The sequence below is a fragment of the Miniopterus schreibersii genome (genome assembly GCF_964146895.1).
Source record: "Miniopterus schreibersii genome assembly, chromosome: X".
Classification (NCBI taxonomy): Eukaryota; Metazoa; Chordata; class Mammalia; order Chiroptera; family Miniopteridae; genus Miniopterus; species Miniopterus schreibersii.
The window spans coordinates 87,315,410-87,335,713 of record NC_138104.1 but is presented as its reverse complement, the minus strand read 5'-3'; the positions used below and the strand labels follow the sequence as shown (position 1 = coordinate 87,335,713).

General features: G+C 38.8%; 1 protein-coding gene across 3 annotated transcripts in view; it reads right to left on the bottom strand.

Moving 5' to 3' along the window:
• Positions 1-20,304, bottom strand: part of DMD (dystrophin) — a gene marked incomplete at its 3' end in the record, with an annotated part of 1,946,774 nt that overhangs the window by 1,222,677 nt on the left and 703,793 nt on the right. For all 3 annotated transcript variants that reach the window (XM_081125527.1, XM_081125528.1, XM_081125524.1), the window contains exon 18: positions 4,973-5,096. In XM_081125527.1, the coding sequence (XP_080981653.1) occupies positions 4,973-5,096 (124 nt within the window). The remainder of the gene's footprint in view (positions 1-4,972; positions 5,097-20,304) is intronic.

Here is a 20,304-nt window from a genome sequence, read left to right as displayed (position 1 = left end):
TGTAACAATAGCCGGAAATCAGTTTGGATAAGTAAACAGGACTTCGATCAAGGTAGTCTTTATGAAGGCAATATGAGACAGTGACTTTGTCAATGCCTTCCAGACAAAGGCCACCAGGAAAGGCCTGCAGATTAATAAAGTGAGGCTGATTTACCTGTTGCAACAAGAGAGATACCATGAAACAGGAACCTGGGAGGGGTATGTCTCTAAGAGGATGTGAAGAGTTTATAGGTACTGGGCTTGGGTAAGGTCATCAAGGTGGTCAAGGAAGCAGAACTTTGCCTTTAATGGGATGTTTTAGGGAAGTGGGGGTGATTCTATGGTTGGGTATCTTGAAAAAAGTGTATCTAAACGGCATGACTAATGTAGAGAGAATCAAGCTACGATGAGTAAAGCAGCAGTATCTGCCATGTTAGTGAGGATGGGGACATTTGGTCACTTGGGGTGGTTTGGACAACGCTCTTCTTTTTGTCTGGATTGAGACACAGCTACAAAGTGGTCGTGTTTTTGTCTTGATCTATCACAATCATGAAGTGGCCTTGACTGATGTTGGCACTCTGAGCTGTTTCCATATACAACAGCAGAACATCACAGACTAGCTGCAAACTCTAGTACAGCATCTAGCAACTCCAAGGCCTAGCTGTGGCCAAGCTCTTGGGTATCAGTGGCTTCTTTTTTCTTTCTCAAATGCATATAACAGAGGCATAACAGGATAATACTTATGTTTCACTAAGTTCATTTTTGCAGAAGTGATCTGAAAACTTCTAAAGGAATAAAACATTAGTGGCAGGGAAGACCAGCTAGGGATTATCACCTTAAACAGAGGTGAGCCACCATATAAACTTTAATCAAGGTTGTGGCGATGGGAATGGAGAGAATGAGACAGTTTCAAGAGGTGGCAAGGAAGAGGGATTAATTGAACTCGTTAAAGGTTGGACTTATGAATGACAGCAAAAAATCTAGATGACCCAGGTAGCTTTTAGGTTTCTGGATTAGGCTGTTGGAAGAAGGAAAGGAAAGAGAAAGATTAAATGAGGGTTGGGGAAGGTAATGAAGCTTAAGTTTTCAGGCAAACATTGAATTAAAGGTATCTATTAGGCAATTAGATATATTGTCCTGGGACTTAAGGGACCCACATGAGCTAAAGGCACATATTTGAGGGTCATTAGAAAATAGATTTTGTTTGAATGGGAATGAATGAGGATAATCTAGAGAAGAAAAACAAGGGAAGAACTGTAGAGAATAGAATATCAATATTGAAGAAAAAATGAGATGGGACAAATGGCCAAAAATGTAAAAAAGGTAACGAGTAGATAGTGGTATCCCATAAACCAAGGAGGGAAAGAATTTCATAAAAGATAGAGAGGTTAATAGGGTCTAGTCCTGCATGTGTGTGTCTATAGAGAGGAGGGCTTTCTCAAAGATCGAAAAACAGCCTGTGTAAAGGCTGATGATGAAGACCCAAAAATAGAGAGATTGAGGAAACGGATGTGTGGCTACATGGAAACAGGTTCCTTAGGTTACAGACAGCGAGGGTATTAAGAATGCACACATGCACAGATGAGCCGTGTCTAGCCAAGCACAGCCAAGGCAGAGGGAGAAGAAGGAGACTATATGAGCACAAGCACGCATGATCTGTGAGATGTTATTTTAATTAAATGAAGAGGGAAAACCATCTACTGTAAATGGTGGGGGAAAGTTTAGGAGAACCCTAAAGACTTCAAATAACTGTTGAGAGAAATTGAGGAGAAAATTTACTAGGGATGCATGGAAAACTTATGAGAAAGTACTGATGGATCTATTAAAGCGTGCTATTTCAGAAATGGAGTAATGTCTGCCAGTGAAACATCTACAGCACGGTTAGGGTGGCTGAAATGAGGAGATTCGGGAAACGCAAGCTGTCGGAGATAGCAGGACAGCCCACGTGGGCTGAGATTATTAAGGATGGAGGTACAGCTCGGGTGGGCAAGACTGTGAGCCTGGTGCCAAAGTCTTCAATGAGAAAGGAACAGAACAGAGTAGTGAACGGGAGATGGCCACTTGGCATGGGCCACAAGGGAGGAGATTCTTTTGCATGGCGAGCGGTACCTTTGGAACTGGCCCGGGGAAGTAAGGAAACGGGCAATTCCAAAAGAGTGGGCGTGGGACAGTCATTGGCCTTAGTGGTGCTCTTGAGGGTAAAAGCGGTTTCCATGTATGAGGAGGGTGGGTATATAGGACAGAGTCTGCCTTGGAAGGAGGGCTTCAGAGTGCAGAGTGTGAGGCACGGAAGGCGCAAAGGAGAGGAAGCCAGGCGGAGAGACAGAGATGAAGGCCCGAGAAGGGACAGATGAAGAGACACCCTTCCTTGTGGTCAGACAGGTCGTTCTGTTTTGTTGTTTTAATTACTAATTTACATTATTACCATGGGCTCAATTCAAGACCTGTTACTCAGCTAGAAACTCCGAACCGAACTGTGGTGATATTACCAGAACGAGGGAAGGAGCAGCAAAGCAGAGTCCCTGACTGTGTCCCTTCTGATTCTCAAACCTTTATGTGTATAGGAATCACCTGGGTCTTATTTAAATGCAAACTGTAATTCACTAGGTCTGAAACCCTACATTTCTAGCAAACTCATAGATGATGCCAATATTGGCTGTCCAGGGACCACACTTTGAGTAGGAACGTCCCCTAGAACTCAACTTTTAAGTCAGTGCATTATGTTAATTGTATAAAACACATGGTTAATAGAGAAGAAAACATTACATTAGGTTTAAAAGTATATAAAATTGAACTGATAATGTCCTAGGACATTCTAATTGGCTGAAAGCACTTGAAAGGGAAGGAATAAAGTAAACAAAAAAGAAGGTAATATGCGGCCATTTTTAATGGATGCCTGAAAGTGAATTAATAGCTCTCAAGTTCATAAGGCAGGCCTCCCATGTGCTCAAAATAACCTACATAAACTGACAAGAAGAAAATGAATGTACACCGAAACTGTGTGCCATCATTACGTATTTCTCTCAAGCATTTTTAATACATATACATTATATTTACCCTGAAGGAAATGTCCACGTAAATCATTTTATGTTCTATTTTAGTAGGCAATTAAGAATGATGTTGTTATTTCAGAAAATGAGAGTAGAAGCTGATAAAGGTGACTCACGCGGCATTAGAAAACCTCTCATACAATACTGTATATTTTTTTTAGCACTTCCAGTCTGTCACTGCTGACACTATTGATTAAATGCAAATTGCTTCTAGGTAACCATACGATAACAGGAAATCTTAAAATTTGTATTGCTTAAATGCTGGGCCTCGATGCTGCTGCTTGATGGAAGCTGGTTTAAGATACAGAAATAGATGATGAACAGATAAACAGATTATTCAGATAGATGAAAAATTTTTTAAATTAGCTAATAAAATGTCTGCCCCAGGAGATCCATGCTTTCAGTTGTCAAATATGTCACATGAACCTGGAAAGGATTTACAGGGCATCTTCTCTAAGTAATGTTCTACCTGTAGAATTATCCTCAAAAAATCATAACAAAAAATGTACTTTCACATAAGTATTATTTGAAGTAAGACATTTTGCTAATTTTCTACTATATATTATCTATCAGTCTTCAGTTTAATTTTCAAACTAAGATATTAACGATACAATCATTGTTCCCATTTCTTGAAACTACTTATAATAGTCTATTATTATGCTGATAACAGACTATTGTAGAAAGCTAATAATAAATTCAAAATAAATTTCTAATTTATAAATAGTGAACTCTGAGAAATGTTGATGAAATTATCTCTCCTCCTCAAGCAACCTATAAATAGATTATTTTTCCCAGAAGATCCTTTTTTTTTGTTCTCCAAAAGTTCTAACCCTGCAGCAAGTATTAACTTGCTTCTGAGGTAGTGTGGTGTTTGTAAAAATGGATTTTGTAATTCATGACATAGAATACTTGAAAGATAAGGCAGAGTTAATCCCCACACACGTGACCTTCCTATAGCTCAAATTCTTTGACATTCAGAATATTTGTTTCTGTAGCCTGCCCACTGCAGAGTATTTACTCTGCCTGTCAGAAAGCCTTCAAACTACAGGCACACCTCAGAGATACTGCAGGTTGGTTCCCTACCACTGCAATAAAGCAAGCTGCAATTAAAGCGAGTCATAACCTTTTTGCTGATGGAGTAGGCTCTTATAAACCTTCTTCAGTTTGTAAAAACATAACATCTGGGAAGCACAATAAAGTGAAGCATAATAAAATAAGGTCAGCCTGTATTGCCAATTACAAACCAAACATGGATGCTTTATAATTGTCGAAGTTGAAAAATCATAGCCCTGATAATGTCCCTGAAGACAAAGCAGCTCCTATTAAATCAATTTAAAAAATCCCTATAGTGAAGGACAAACCTATAATGTCTCAGCAGGGAATCAAAACAGTAAACCATCTCATGTCATCAATAAATACTGAAAAATCTTGGACTTCTTTTAGTTATAACAATGTAATAAGTAAATATCTAGAGAATGCAAGTCTGTTATAATTTATGAAAATTATTAATGACTATAAAGAATAACTTTTAGATGACAGTGAAATCATACACAGTAAAGTCCTAGGGATAGTATTTTTAAATGTCTATTGTATTCTATTCTGCAAGCTTGCTAAGTCCCAGCCTTGAGGTGACAGAACAATATATGAAGGGAAGTCAATATAAATTCATGTTATAAAATTATTAATTTACAGCTAAACAATATGCAAGTTAAGGAAGGTTTATGAAAAGCATTCCTGGTCATTCACAGCAGAACCAGGGAGGATTCTACTTGGCTAAACTTTGATTTTACTTGATATCTAAAATACATTTTAAAGATATATTTAAAAGCCTGGTATCATATTGCTTTAATCTTTTCGACTCTAATAGAATCAGAGAGTACAAAGCATAGAGTTTACAAGCAACAACACTTAGGAAAATACATGAGAATTAATGCAGAACCTACAGTGACTTTTTCTTTAAGGTCTGAGAAGTTGCCTTCCTTCCGATAGATGGCAAATTCGGGACTCTGCAACACAGCTTCTGAGCGAGTAATCCAACTGTGAAGTTCCGTTATATCGACATCCAACCTAAGACAGAAAAAACATGGATCATTATTTCTTGATTATCACTTTCTTTTATATGAAAAAAAGGTAATCTGTCCACATTTATCATTCTCCAACTAATCTGAGACTCCTGCTGGATGCCTCTGTTACTGGTAATAGCACTAATATTTCCCTAGGCAGGCTCAAAATGTGGAGTCAGTGTGGATCTAGCCTGGAGTCTTATGATCAAGGAGGTCATTTCATTCATCTCAATGTAGCTATCACCTCTCCTGAATCCCCTACAAGCCGTTACTCAGCCTCTGCTTAAATATTTGCATTGGTAGAAAAACTACTACTTCCCAAGATAACCCTCCTTCTTTTTGGAAAGCATTTATAGCAAACAAAATATTCCTTTTCGTGGCCCCCATTCAACCATACCTCTGCTATTCATGCTCTTGCATAATCTCCAGCTGTATTGACTCTGGATTTGGCCATGTGATATGCTGTGGCAAATGGGATATTAGTAAGTGCAATGCAAGCAGGAGCTTCATAGGTGCTTGCACCTTGGATCTTGTCCTCAGAGAGCAGACACTAGGAGAATGCGACTGTTAAATAAGAACTCCAACAATCCTTTAAGAAAGCTCAGTCTGGCCAGGTGCAGAGGCCACGTGGAAGAGCACATGGGACCAGGCGTGTGAATAAAGCTTTCCTGGACCTCTGAACCATCTCGAATACCAGCTGAATATAACCAAATGAGTGCTCCAGCTGACACCACTTAGAGCTACAGAACTGCCGCAAGAGCCCTGCCCACATTGCAGAACCGTGAGAAATGTAAGTAATTGCTATGCTAAGACACTAAATTTGAGGATGGGTTGTTACGTTGCAATAGATATTTGACCATCAACATTGATATTCTCAGACATTCTTTTATTGCAGAGATCTATGGCGCTAACAGGAATAAATATCCACTATCATCAGATGACTCAGGTTAGTTAAAGCAGAGGTTTTAGGGGAGTCATGGAAGGGTTACAAGGGGGGAGAATGTCTACGAATCACGTGAAATTCTGGGCACAATTCTGAATGTGTGTGCGTTTTTCTCAAGAAAGAACCCCTAGATTTTATCAGCATCTGTAAAGAATCTATGAACAAGGAATTTATAGATCATCTAATTCAATCGTTTATTAAATGAAACAAAACAAACAAGCAAACAAATGAAAGTCTCCAGAAAAATAAATGACTTACTCAGTTTTCACAGGAAGTTTGTGAAATAGAACAAATACAAGACTTAGACACCAATAATTTAATTACCACGCTATATTTTCTTTTTCTAATACAGCCCTCAAATAGTTGAAATCAGTTCTTTAAATCAACTAGAAGATATCTGACATGGGGCCTACTGTACTCCTATCCATTACCTCAATGGATAATTCATAGTTATTTAGGATCTTCCTTTCCTTAAAATTTGGCTGCTCACAGGATCTTATCAGTAGTATTTAGTATAATTAGGTAAGAACAGATAATTATCTTCTTGGTTTACAATATTTCACTGATGCAGCCCATGAGTTAAATCTATGCTGTGACTTCCATATTAGACTTTCAACGCACACTGAAGTTAAACTGAGTTAAACATCTAGGAATTTGTCACATATATTATTGTTAAGCCAGTTCTTCACTATCACAAACTTATGAACTGGTTTCCAGAACTCACATTTCAGGGCTTTAAATCACATACACCTGTTAAAATTTTTCATGTTACTTGCAGGCTACTAATTTAAAATTAAACTGATAGAGAGCTTCACAGAACACGTAACACTTCCCATAAAGTATTCTCTTTTTGCGTTCTTGTGGAAGCCTGCAGTAAGGCCTTATGACTCTCTCTGCAAGGGAAATAAAAGAAAAAATTACAAATGGAGCTACATCAAACTAAAGAGTTTTGCACACTGAAAGAAACCATCAACAAAAAGAAAAGACAACCTACTTAATGGGAGAAGATATTCACCAATGATACATCTGCTAAGGGGTTAATATCCAAATATATAAGGAACTTATACAACTCAACACCAAAAAAACAAACAATCTGAATAGACTTTCCTCCAAAGAGGACATATGGATGGCTAATAAACATACGAAAAGATGTTCAACATCACTAATCATAAAGGAAATTCAAATTAAAACCACAATGAGATATCACCTCACACAGGCCAGAATGGCCACTATCAACAAATCAACAAACAAGTGCTGGTGAGGGTGTGGAGAAAGGGGACCCTCATGCACTGTTGGGGCGAATGCAGACTGGGGCAGCCAATCTTCATTCCTTTTAATTTTTTCCTCAAAGAATTAAAAACAGAACTACCTTATGACCCAGCAAATCCACTTCTGGGTATTTATTTGAAGAAATCCAAAACCTTAATTCGAAAAGACACATTCACCCCTGTGTTCATTGCAGCATTATTTGTAGTAGCCAAGATATGAAAGCAACCTAGGTGTGTCCATAGACAGACAAATGGATAAAGAAGTGGTGCATATATACAACGGAATATTGCTCAGCCACATAAAGAATGAAATCCTGCCCTTTGCAACAACATGGATGGGCCTAGAGTGAAATAAATGAAATCTAAGTGAAATAGATCAAAGACAAATACCATATGTTTTTGCTTATATATAGAATCTAAAAAACAAAGTAAATGAACAAACAAAATAGAACCAAACAAACAAGAAATAAGACTTGTCCAGTTTACTGTCAGTTCCCCACCTCCTATGCGCTCTTTAATCCACTTAGTATTTTCTCAACAAAAACACTGCCTCATAAAGGAAGCATGTCAATCAATCCAATGGAGAGTTTTACTTTCTTACTATCTAGCAACACTTAACACTGTTGACCATCCTCTCCTTTTTTTGAAATCCCTTTCATTTGCCTCTATAATGTCACTCTACTCTATTTTTTTCTTCTATTTCTTTAACCACTGATAAGTTTCTCTTTGCAGGTTCACCCTCCCCCACCCTCTCACACACACTGGGTTCATCAAGGTCCGGTTCAGGATCAATCATCTTCTATCTACTGTATCATTCTCTCTCTTTGCTTTTTAAATAACACTTTATTAAATTGATTGGGGTGACAATGGTTAATATGAACATAGAGGTTTCAGGTGTGGGTTCTATGTTATAAGATCTGAATATTGCTCTGTGTGCCCACCACATAAGGTCATATCTTCTCCCGTCGCCATATATTAAGACCCCGTTCACTAACCCCCACCCCCTTCCCTTTGGCAACCACCACACTGCTGTTTGTGTCCACAAGTTTCAGTTTTATATCCCACATATGAGTGAAATCATATGGTTCTCAGCTTTTTCTGCCTGACTTATTTCACTTAGCAAAATATCCTCAAGGTCCATCCATGTTGTGGCAAATGACAGTGTTTTACCCTTTCTTATGCTGAGTAGTATCCATTGTGTCCATGTCCCACACCTTCTTTATCCAGGCCTCTACTGCAGGACACTTTGGTTGTCTCTATGTCTTGGCCACCGTGAATAATGCTGCAGTGAACATAGGGGTGCATATATCTTTGGGAATAAATATTTTCGAGTTTTTTGGGTATATACCCAGGAGAGGGATTGCTGGGTCATATGGTAGCTATCTCTACTCTTAATTTTTTGAGGAATTGCCAGACTGCTTTCCATAGTGGTTGTGCCAGTCTGCATTCCCACCAGCAGTGAATGAGGGCTCCCTTTTCTCCACAACCTCTCCAACACTTGCTATTATCTTGCTGATCACAGCCATTCTATCGGGTGTGAGGTGGGATCTCATTGTAGTTTTGATTTGCGTTTCCTTAATTGACAGTGTATTCTCTCTCTCTCTCTTGCAATCTACTCTCGACCCTCAATTACAATCTATATATCAATCACTCTGATATGCATATCTCTAATTTAAGCATTTCTTCTGAGCGCCACAGCTGCATAACCATTTGTCTCCTGGATGTCTCCACTTCCGTGCTGTCAATTCTTTCGGCATAAGGTGTCAAGACTTAATGTTTGACCTTCTCTCCCAAACTGGTACCCTCTCAGGGTTGCTCAGATCTGTCAATGCCACCACCATCTATCATATTTCATACCTTCCTCTCCTTTTCCTCCCATATTGAATCTACTGCAAAGTCTAATCCATCAAATATTATATTTCTTCTTAATCTGTCTGTTTCTCATGGTCTTCACAGTTGGCATCCTCATTTATCTTGACTGCAGTAGCCTCGCAACTGGCTCTGGGCTGTCTTTCTGGAACCCTCCCATCTATTCTATGCACGATCTGATTATGTTACCCTCATTTTTTCTCTTTCCTTTCTTTCTTTCTCTCTTTCTTTCTCTCTTTCTCCCCCTTTCCCCCTTTCCCCCTTTCCCCCTTTCCTCCCTTCCTTCCCTTCCTTCCCTTCCTTCCCTCCCTTCCCTTCCCTTCCCTTCCCTTCCCTTCCCTTCCCTTCCCTTCCCTTCCCTTCCCTTCCCTTCCCTTCCCTCCCCTCCCCTTCCCCTTCCCCTTCCCCTTCCCCTTCCCCTTCCTTCCTTCCTTCCTTCCTTCCTTCCTTCCTTCCTTCCTTCCTTCCTTTCTTTCTTTTTCTTCTCTCTCTCTCTTTCTTTTCTTTTTTAAATCCTCACCTGAGGATATTTTTCCCATTACTTTTCAAACAGAGTGGAAGGGAGAAAGAAATCTGGATGTGAGAGAGACACATCGACTGGTTGCCCCCCTGCACTCGCCCCAAATGGCGGCAGGGATCGAGCCCACAACCAAGGTATATGCCCTTGGCCGGAGTCGAAGCTGGGACCCTTCAGTCCACGGGCTGATGCTCTAACCACTGAGCCAAACCAGCCAGAGCACCCTCATTCTTTTTAATATTTTTCATTGATTTCAGAGAGAGGAAGGGAGAGATGGAGAGAGAGAGAAACATTGATGAGGGAGAAACATCTATCAGCTGCCTCCTACACGCCCCCTACTGGGGGATGGAGCCCACAACCCGGGTGTGTGCCCTGACCAGGAATCGAACCAGTGACCTCCCGGTGCATGAGACGATGCTCAACCACACCAGCCGGGCATGTTACCCTCATTCTTAAAACCACTCCAGAACTTTCCATTTTTATTAGGATAAAGACCAACATTTCGACTTGGTCCTGTATGATCTGGCTTTGACAAACCTCTTTCAAACACTTCTTCTAGAAACAAATCTCACTTCAAGTTTCTGAGGGAGCCCAGAGCCATACTTAAGTCTTGTCTCCCTTCCAATGAAGCACTATCCTTCACTGACTTATCTACCTAGTCACTAGAAGATTTCTATTTTGAAAACTTGGCTCCTTGGTATAACCCATTCTGGTCAAACTTGTCTTTTCCTTTAAATTGGTCTGACCCAATTACGCACCACATACTCTCTTGCACACAAAGGTGAGATATGAATACCCACCAGTCACTATCCAGTTCTCCCTTTAGACTTGGTCTCTCTGGTCTCGCATCCTTTGCACTCAGACTATCTCTAGAAAAGACTGTTCACTTCCACCTACAGGTCCACGAAACTGAAACCTGACCTAAGGTGCTGGCATCACAGCTGGGAGAGAACTTCTAAGGCCTATGTTGGGGCAAGTTCTCTACCAGGCCTGGAATTTACATTGATCTTTTTTGCACACGTGCTATAATTAGCCTTCAACCACCATCTCCAATCCACTGGGAAAACAAGAAATAACGGTTACTTATCCAGTTTGAAACTAATTTTCATTCAAAGAAATCATCTAATATTTCAACATCTGTCTTTCTGAAAACGTGAAACTGTAAGTATCCTTTAAAGACCGTTACACATCTCCTTCATTTCTGCCACAAAATGTATAAACCAAGTGCTTACTACATGAAAGACATAGTATTAAACTCCATAGATAACAGATGAATATGCATCTGTCCACATTGTCAAGGGATCTGGTTTAGTGAAGCATCCATTTGACAAAATAAAATGCTTTAGACATAAAACTGGGATCAGCTCACACTGAGGCTTTTATTTTGCCTAATCAAAAACACCTCTTCAATGAATTAGAACTGAATCAGCTTCTAGGCTCGGCCAAGTAAATTGGTTGTCATCACACAATGAAGGCTTTGCAGAGTCAAAACCATGGTAACCGTCTGTTTGCTGTTCAGTCTGTGAAGAGTTTAAGAAAGGCCTGGGTACCAGTTGGCATGTAGTCCTAATAATTAAGATCAATTCAGGCAACAGGAAATTCCACAAAGGGGTCTTTCCTCATTCACATATTTTGTTTATCTGATTTTATGACTTTGGAAAGAGCTTGCACAAGGTGCTTTAACTTCCCTTTTACATAAAAACCCCTTGGAGGTTGATTAGACTCCTTTTCTTTATTTATAGATTTTTAAAAAGGGATTTAACTAGAATAGTCATGAGTAGAGTGCTTTACCTAGGAAAAAATACCTATTCATAGGCACGTGGGTTAATATGTTTCACTTTCTTTCTGAAATGGAATGAAGCAAAGTATCGGTAAGTTTGGACAATTCTCAGCTGTTAAGACTTTCTTTTTTCTCGTGTCCTTCATAACTGTGGCATCTCAGTTCCTTTGGAAATAGGTGGAGCCTAAACCCAATTCATACATGATTTAAGCTGGGAGCTATTCCTCACCTAATCTTAATGTTCACATGTTTTTCCTGTTGCTTCCATTTGGGCTTTTGGCTTCAACCGTACCTATGATTTCCTTGCTGCAAGTGTTTCTATCCTGATGTAATACACAGCCAACCTCCACTCCATCTAGCATTCAACGCCATCCTTTAGAGTTCTGGGACTCAACAGTCAGCTGCTGGCACTGTTTTCCCTCCAGTATTCTGCCAGTAGATGGCCCCATCTCTTTATGCCAGCAGTGAGGATGGAAGGGCGAAGGGGAGGCAGAGGCAGAGTTTCAAAGGACTTCCATGCACTCTTCTGCTTGCCAACGGCCCACGCTCGATGCTTAGTCTCAGTGTCATTTCCACTGCTTTTAACACAATGAACAAGGTCTCCTTGGTTCCTACTCAAACCCTGGCTTTTGAGCAGCACTAGCACATTGGTTTTATGCCTTATCAACTTGGCAGCTACTGCCTCATCATTTCTGTGGTCTGCCCCCTAGTTGTCACTGCTACTGAGTATTTTTCAGGCACCTGTGCTGAGGTGTATGGCAAATTAACAAATTCTCATGATTTAAATCCATACATGTTTATAAAGTGAGTGCATCTACTCTCCCCAGCATTTTGCCAGTGAGATTTTCTATCATGCTTTGTACACCTGAGGCTGGGTATTGAATGACCAGCTGAAGATATCATACAGATGGAACTCTGTTACCTTCTCAAAAGCCCTCAAGAGAAAACACTGGAAAATTATTTTCAAAATCCTATTAAATCTTAGGCGCTATGCATGCCTTTTTCTTTATAAAATCATTCATTTCTACTAATTCATTTTTTTCCTCTTTTAAAACTCTCACAAAACCACTGCTAATGAACTGATATATAGTAAATTGTTCGTAAGGCCCTCTACAGCCTCAGACTCAGCCCATTAACATACTCCTTGCCCACCGGACACTCACAGCACACTTCGCTCTGTACTTAATGTACCTCTACATGTTACTAAACGCAGACTCTATCCCTTAAGTCCCATCTAATTTTATCCAACTTAAAGTCCTCTTTATCTACTAAGAAAATTGATTTCTTAGTCTCTTCACAAAATGATCTTTTCTTCTGTAACTGCTGATGAACAGTCTGTCCTATATTTTTCAAGTATTCCCTGAAATTTCATTTGTTATTATTTATAATTAGCAGTGAAGTGACAATTTTCTCTCCTTTACAAAGACACTTATCACAAAACTCTGAAAACCAAATGTGTCAAGTTCCGCAGACTAGAGAATAACCGTGTCTTCGAATATTTTTATTTGCAAAGGGTTCATTACTAAACAAAAGTCATTTTGCAAAGAGGCCTTCCATTTTCTGGAATTTTCAAAATATCAAAAAGTATGGTGCATATATACCAAATATTCAGAAGGCCAAACTTTTCCCTTATGGTCATAGAGTACAAATGGGTTCTGCTTCATCCAGCTGAGCTTCCCATAAAGGGGGTGCAAATTAGATCAATTACAGTCCCTTGTGGTCAAAACTGGGAGATATACCTGTCTGTGTACATGTATGTGTAAACATTTAAAATAAATTAAAAGGGAAAATACTGCAAACACCCCTCCCCCAAAAAGACAGGGAAAGGCTTGCAGTTTTAGAAGTTGACCATTTTGAATTCTCACTAGTATATCTTTGTGCTATATGATAACTGTGCTAATTATGTCAGAAGGGCCTCTTAATGGGTACTTACTGTGTTCTATTAATTTTCTGTACAGTGACTGCTATATAAACTATTAAACTAAGATGACACATTTACATAAACTTTAATTCAGTCACTTTCAATATACCATTTGGAACTCATCATTCCCAAATGTGTAAACGTTGAAAGTAGAAATCCTCCAAGCTCTCAGACTTGACTAATTCAATTAGTGAGCTGGGTTATGAATGTCCATTTTACATTTTTAAACATCATTGCACGCAGAATTTCATAAAAACTTATGAGCTTTGCCGTTAGAAGCCTGAAAGTAAAATGTTGATGCTTGTGAAATATGTTAACACTTACAGAATCCTAAAGCTCGCGGCCTAGACCAGGTGACTTAACAAACCGACTTTAATGTACATTTTAATTAGCTAAACACACGTTTTACGCTAATAAAAATAAAACTGTAATTCTCTTTCATTGGTATTGCAAATATGGAAGAAATCTTTTTGGCTGTGAGGTAAGATTTCAAAATTGAGTTTTTTATATTTTTAATAATCCTCTTTGTTCTTCAGAGTTCCAGAAAGTGAGAAGACTTTTTGATTCCACACTGGTATATGGCTACTCTCCTGATCCTGGACCATCTGATGAACTCAGACTCATCTTTTGAGACTCAGTTCAAGATACATAACTTCTGTGAAAGTTTTCTTTTTTTAAAATATATTTTTATTGATTTCAGAGAGAAGAAGGGTGAGGGAGAGAGAGAGAGAAACATCAATGATGAGAGTCATTGACTGGCTGCCTCCTGCACGCCCCCTGCTGGGGATCGAGCCCGCAACCCGGGCCTGTGCCCTGACTGGGAATCGAACCCCCATCTCCTGGATTCTAGGTTGGCGCTCAACCTCCAGCTGGGCTGTGAAAGTTTTCTTGATCAACTTTCCCCTATTCTTCCTCTTTCAACCTTCCTTCTGGGGAAACCGATTCCTCCCACTTGTATGTTTCCACATGTTACTTGCTTTTAAAAATAAATAGCCAGGCCGGGTGGCTCCGCTGGTTGGAGCATCATCCCCTACGCCAAAAAGGTTGTGAGTTCGATTCCTGGTCAGGGCACATACCTAGGTCGGGGGTTCGTTTCCTGGTCAAGGCATGTGAGGGAGGCAACCGACCGATGTTCCTCTCTCCCTCCCTTCCTCTCTAAAATCGATAAATATATCCTTGGGTGAGGATTTTAAAAAATTGAATAAAGAGAATATAAATTAAATTTGAGCTGGAGAGATCTTATAAAACAGCAAGTGAAAATCAGTATAAACCCTATTATTGCTTAAAATTTAGTATTTTTAAGACTCTGGGATGTATTGAGTACATGGCAATTATTATATTTTTCTAGTCACAGAATATTATTAAAGGGTAAAGTCCTATTTTACCAGGAGAAAACAAGTCAAGCTTAGATAAATATCTCTCCCAAATCAATATAGTTTGTATATACACTCACAGGTGTGTGGGGGGAGGGGTTCCTTGGTGGGGGGACGACAGGGCCACATGACTGCCTTAGAGTTTTTGAGTGTGTGCGATATATGTGACTGTATGTGTGTGTGTGTGTTTGTATGTGCTTTAAATGTCAACTAAATATGGTACAATGGAACATTACTGAACTGAAAATCGGGTATCACAGGCTTTTATCAACCATTTAATCTTTATGCTGTTTCCTCAGGCAAATGATTTAACTTCTCTGATCTGCCTTTAAATTGCAAAAACTAAAAAGCTATCATCTAACTTGTCTTCAAATACAAACTAAAAAATACTTTTCAAAAATTACTCTTAAATGTACTGATCTACCTCACTAAAGTGATTTTGACCTAAGATACAAAGCTGAGGTGAGCTTTGCTTACCTTGCAGCTTTGATATTTCAGTTCGTTTGTTCATCTAGCAATCAAATCAAATGACAGCAAAGGATGTTAAAATTCCCAGTTATAATAAAAAACCCTATACACTCTTTTCAACACTTTGCACAGCACCTGAAACAATGTATGGCAAATGAGAAAGGATGGTGTCCTCGGTTCATAGAAACTGGCTACATTAACAGTTCTATCAAATATTCTATTTTCCTTATGTTTGTGTGATTTTCTTTATAAGCTTAAATGCATTTCTAGTTTTTTAAGGGTAAGTTTAAGCACATCACTTATAAAATAATACATTTCAGTACACTTAAATTTAATGATTCCAGATTGCGCTGAAATGCATCTTTAAAAGATACTAAAAAATCAATTTCTGTGTTGTTTACCTTGTCCTAAAATATGCCTATTTAACATATATTTCAAAATCTGAATTCTTGTACAAAACATAACATCTGTCCTTAAAATTGTACATCTTCTTTACTGTCAATTCTAGAAAACCAGTAATATGTTTATTGTATATAGAAATACTGCCTCTTAAAATACATGGCCTTGGATACAAACCTAGTGACCTAATATTTTTAAGCTGTAAAAGCCAGGAAATTCCACAAATTATCTGACATTGATATTAACCCTTGTACTTCTAGGATAACTAATTGCACTAAACAGAATAAAACTCCTATAAAAATATTGCTTCTCTCCAAAAAGTAAAGCTTAACTAAGCTATCTTAACATCGGGTAGATAAAAACAACTTTAAAATAACCTTTTTTACCTTAATTTGGGAACAAATCTTCACCGTTTAAAAATACATTGGTAATATATATTTCTAAATTGTGATTTGGTTAAAAAGAAGTCACTTTTACATCTGTTAATATAACTTTCAGGGAAACACACCTTAAAAACTAAGAAAATTCCCCAAATTCTAAGATGTTAGAACCACATATATTAGCGGAATTTGTTATAAAGCCAAGGAGTGTGAAAGAACATGGACAAACACTGTATGACCCAGAGGATTGGCAACACAATGTTTCTAAGCCACAGATGCCTAGAACCTATCTTTTATTTTCAGTACATTAAAAGTCCCTTTGAAACACAGTTCTGTGCAAGAAAATCACCTTAACCTGGGTTAATAGAAATATTCTCTTAAGTAATAGATGAAATCTTGTCATAGTAACAAATCTATGACAATACGATGTAATATGCTGAAGTTGAAAACCTTGAGCCATTTATTTTAAAATCAAATTTGATGTTTATTTAAAATGATGAAACCAAAAAGAAATGCTATACATGCCTCGTGAGAAATAAACGTAGGTCACTAGAGGGCGCACATTCCCTTTCACAGCTTGCTAGGTCCTCAATTTAGCTTCTCTTTTATTTTCTTATCTACATAAAGATAACATGGTGACAAATGGATTTTTCATGGGAATTCTTTTACAGAGAAACATAAAATGTCCAAAGATATAGATAAAATGGTGTAAAAAGAACCTGTTAGTAAGACACCCTCAGATGCAGTTAAAATGCCTTCAGCCAATGTAACACGCACACACAGAAGTAGCTTGAAGTCATAATACAAAGCTTCCCTTGAGAAAACGTCTTCAATTTGGGGAGACATGCTTAATCCAAATAATATTTTAGCATTTTCTGGACTTTGTAACCCAGCAGTTTTCCCCCAGTTCATTAATTTTACCTAATTTTTGTTTCTATATAGACACTCATGCTCTATAAATCTGCATCTGATTACATCCTTGTGCCATTAGATTATGCTTTTTAAATGTTAATGTTACAAATGAAAATAGCATTTTAAATATCATGTTCATGCCACATGCTTTCATAAAGAAAAAAATAATTCATCTTCCACAATAATTATGTAGGTTATTTATTATAAGCTTCATATTTATAGATAGGTCGTGAACAGAGAGATTTAGGAACCTGCTTTATTTTCAACACACTGAAGCACGGAGTTAAGATTCAAAACCAGGTGTCTCAATCCAAAGATTTCCACTACACTACACTTTTCTTTTGTACCAAACAAAAGGGAAACCATTTTTACAAAACATTAAGGAAAAGCCAACATGAATTTCCTTTGTGTTGCCATACAGTAGAGTCTGGTGGCATTTTGTACTGTGCCAGAACTTGACTGGAGTCTCTAGCACTAGGACAGTAATTCTGAGCAGTTCCATTTACCTAAACTGTGATCCTTAGTTGCATAATTGAGACCCTCATGGCATTATAGAATAGTTTATTTTTACTTTAGTACCTTCTTTAATTTCCTAAAATCCCCAAGTTTCCAATCTATTGATGTATTTTCTGGCTTCAGGACTGATATTAAGCACAGATTACAAAAGGTTGCTACTTAAGACATATAATGGGGTTAAGACAATAGCACTAGAAGTCTTAAACTTGGAAAAAGAGCTTAATTATACTGGACTCCCATTTATACCTTGATATTTAAAAAACCTAACTTTGAAAGAATTTTTTTCATAGAAAAATATATCTATATTTAAAGACAGCCAAGTGCTCCAATGTGATCCTAGAGTCTATGAGGCTTCAGAAGGTAGAAGAGCCATAATCTAGAATAAGTGCACAGTTTCCATAGACAGTCCTCGACAAATTTTTAAACAATTACCAGTGAAGGTTTTAATTTCAGCTAAATAAGTTGATGAAGTCAACTTTAACTTCTCATTAAAACATAGCATGACATAGAGTTCAAGAACGAAGCATCCTGTGCAGGATGTCAGGGTTCAAATCCTAACTACATTGCTTCCTATAAACTTAGTGACCATGGGAAGTCACCTGACCTTCTTGTGCTGCATCTTCCCATTTGCAAAGAGAGGCAGGAATAAAAAATACTTTCTAATACTGCTTCAATAGTTAAATGTGAATATGTATAAAATACTTAGAAGAGTGCTTGACACATGGTAGAAGCCATTTACATTTTAGCTACCATGATTATTGCCTTTCATGGCTCTTTCTTACTGGGTTTAGGCCAGCCCTATGCCCCTTCTCACTTTCTCACTTGAGGGTAGAAGTATTTGTTTTAGAGTTTTGTTAAGGACTCATAAATGAAAGATATTTTGTAATCACAGGAATAAAAACTGCAAAAAAAGCCATAACAAAGACAAATCGATAAAAATCATCAACAGCAAAATAATGTCACCTATTGCACCCTTTGTTGCAGGAATAGGAAAACTATGGCCCATGGGATAAATGTGGCCCGCCAGCTATGTTTGTAAATAAAGTTTTATTGAACACAGCCACAGCCATTCATTTACATGTTTTTTAAAAATATGTTTTCATTGATTTCAGAGAGAGGAAATGAGAGGGAGAGAGAGAGAAAAACATCAATAATGAGAAAGTCATTGATCGGCTGCCTCCTGTATGCCCCCTACTGGGAACTGAGCCCGAAACCCTGACCAGGAATCGAACCATGCCCTCCTGGTTCACAGGTCAGTGCTCAAACACTGAGCCACACCGGCCGGGCCATTAACATGCTTTTTATGGCTGCTTTCTCAGTACAGCATCAGAGTGGAATCGTTGCAAAAGAAACTACAGGGTGCACAAAGCCTAAAATTTTGACTGTGTGGCTCTTGAGAGAAAAATGTGCTGACTGCTCTGAATGCTCTATAGAGTGAAGTTGAGGTGACCGCTCTCTCTGGACACTGACATGAGGACAACATGGTGTGGTTCACAGTAGCCGTATTGCTTTGCTCTCTCAAAAATATGGATTGGCTCCCCATGACCACGCTGAATTCTACATTCCTTGGTCTGGCACTGGGTGCCAGTATTTTATTATGAACGAGCCTACCGTTTCAACCTCACCCCTTACTACCCTCATTTCCTTCCTATACCATGTCCTCCTGCTCCAGGCAAACTTAAGCGCTCACAGCCCCGAGTAAGTGCTGCTGGCATATAGGCTGTCCTCTGTTTCTGAATTGTCCTTACCCCTCTCTCCTTGATTCCAATATGCCCCTATCCTTTAACTGTCTGTTCAGATGCTAATTTCTCCCTGAGCTTCCCAGGCTCAGCTCTCAAGCAGAGAATGAGCTTTTCTTCCTTATGACATTTCTAAAGTCTTATGAGTATTTCTTCCTAATATAGCTTAGACTAGAGTGCAAGCCTCCTGAAGGGAAGACTAACTACGGTCTACAGTTACAGCAATTGGAGTGCTTGATGAATCATATCCATCCATTAGACATTAGCTGAATGAATATGAAAGTTAGCCAGAAAATGAATGCTGCTGCCACTACATTCTTGAAATACTGTGGCCTCACACTGACTACAGGAGTGCTCAAAGAACCCCTCCGCACATCGGATGGTGCCTTGGGCCCTGTGGGAGGCAATTTAAACTTTAAATACTCCCAGTGTGAAAGCCTGTTGAGTTTAAAGGACTTCAACATGCTTTTATGTTGTGGGTCTTTAAAGTTTAAATAAGTTCCAGTCAAGGTTCAGAAACTATGTAGTGCAATGTGGAAAGCCATTTAAATCTGACGTGTACTTACTGCCCCGCTGCCACTTCACCAGGGTCATGAATTGTTTCAATCCACCTACTGCCTTTAGTGAGCATCTCTATAAAATTTAGTTAAAACACAAAGCAAAATTCACTGGTCTACAAAGCTAGAATCTTAGCTCAAGCTGACACAACAAAATACTATAGACTGAGTGGCTTAAACAACAGAAATTTCTTTTCTCAGAGTCCTGGACGCCAGAAGATAATCAAGGTGCCAATATGGTCAGGCTCTGGTGAGAGCTCCCTTCGGACTTGTCACCCTGTCATCTTGTCACTGTGTTCTCACACAGCAGGGAGAAAGACAGAGAGCAAGCTCTCTAATGGCACTTTTTCTAAGGACACTAATCTCATCATGAGGACCCCACACCCATGACCTCATCTAAAGCTAATTACTTCCCAAAGGCCCCATCTCCAAATACCATCAGTTGGGGTTAAGGCTTCACGATATGAATGCTGGGACACATAATTGAGTCCAGAGGAGCCAGGCATCATTTCATTTGTGTGTGGTGGCATCCTGTGATCATGTGTGCTGATTTACAGAGGTACAGTTTTC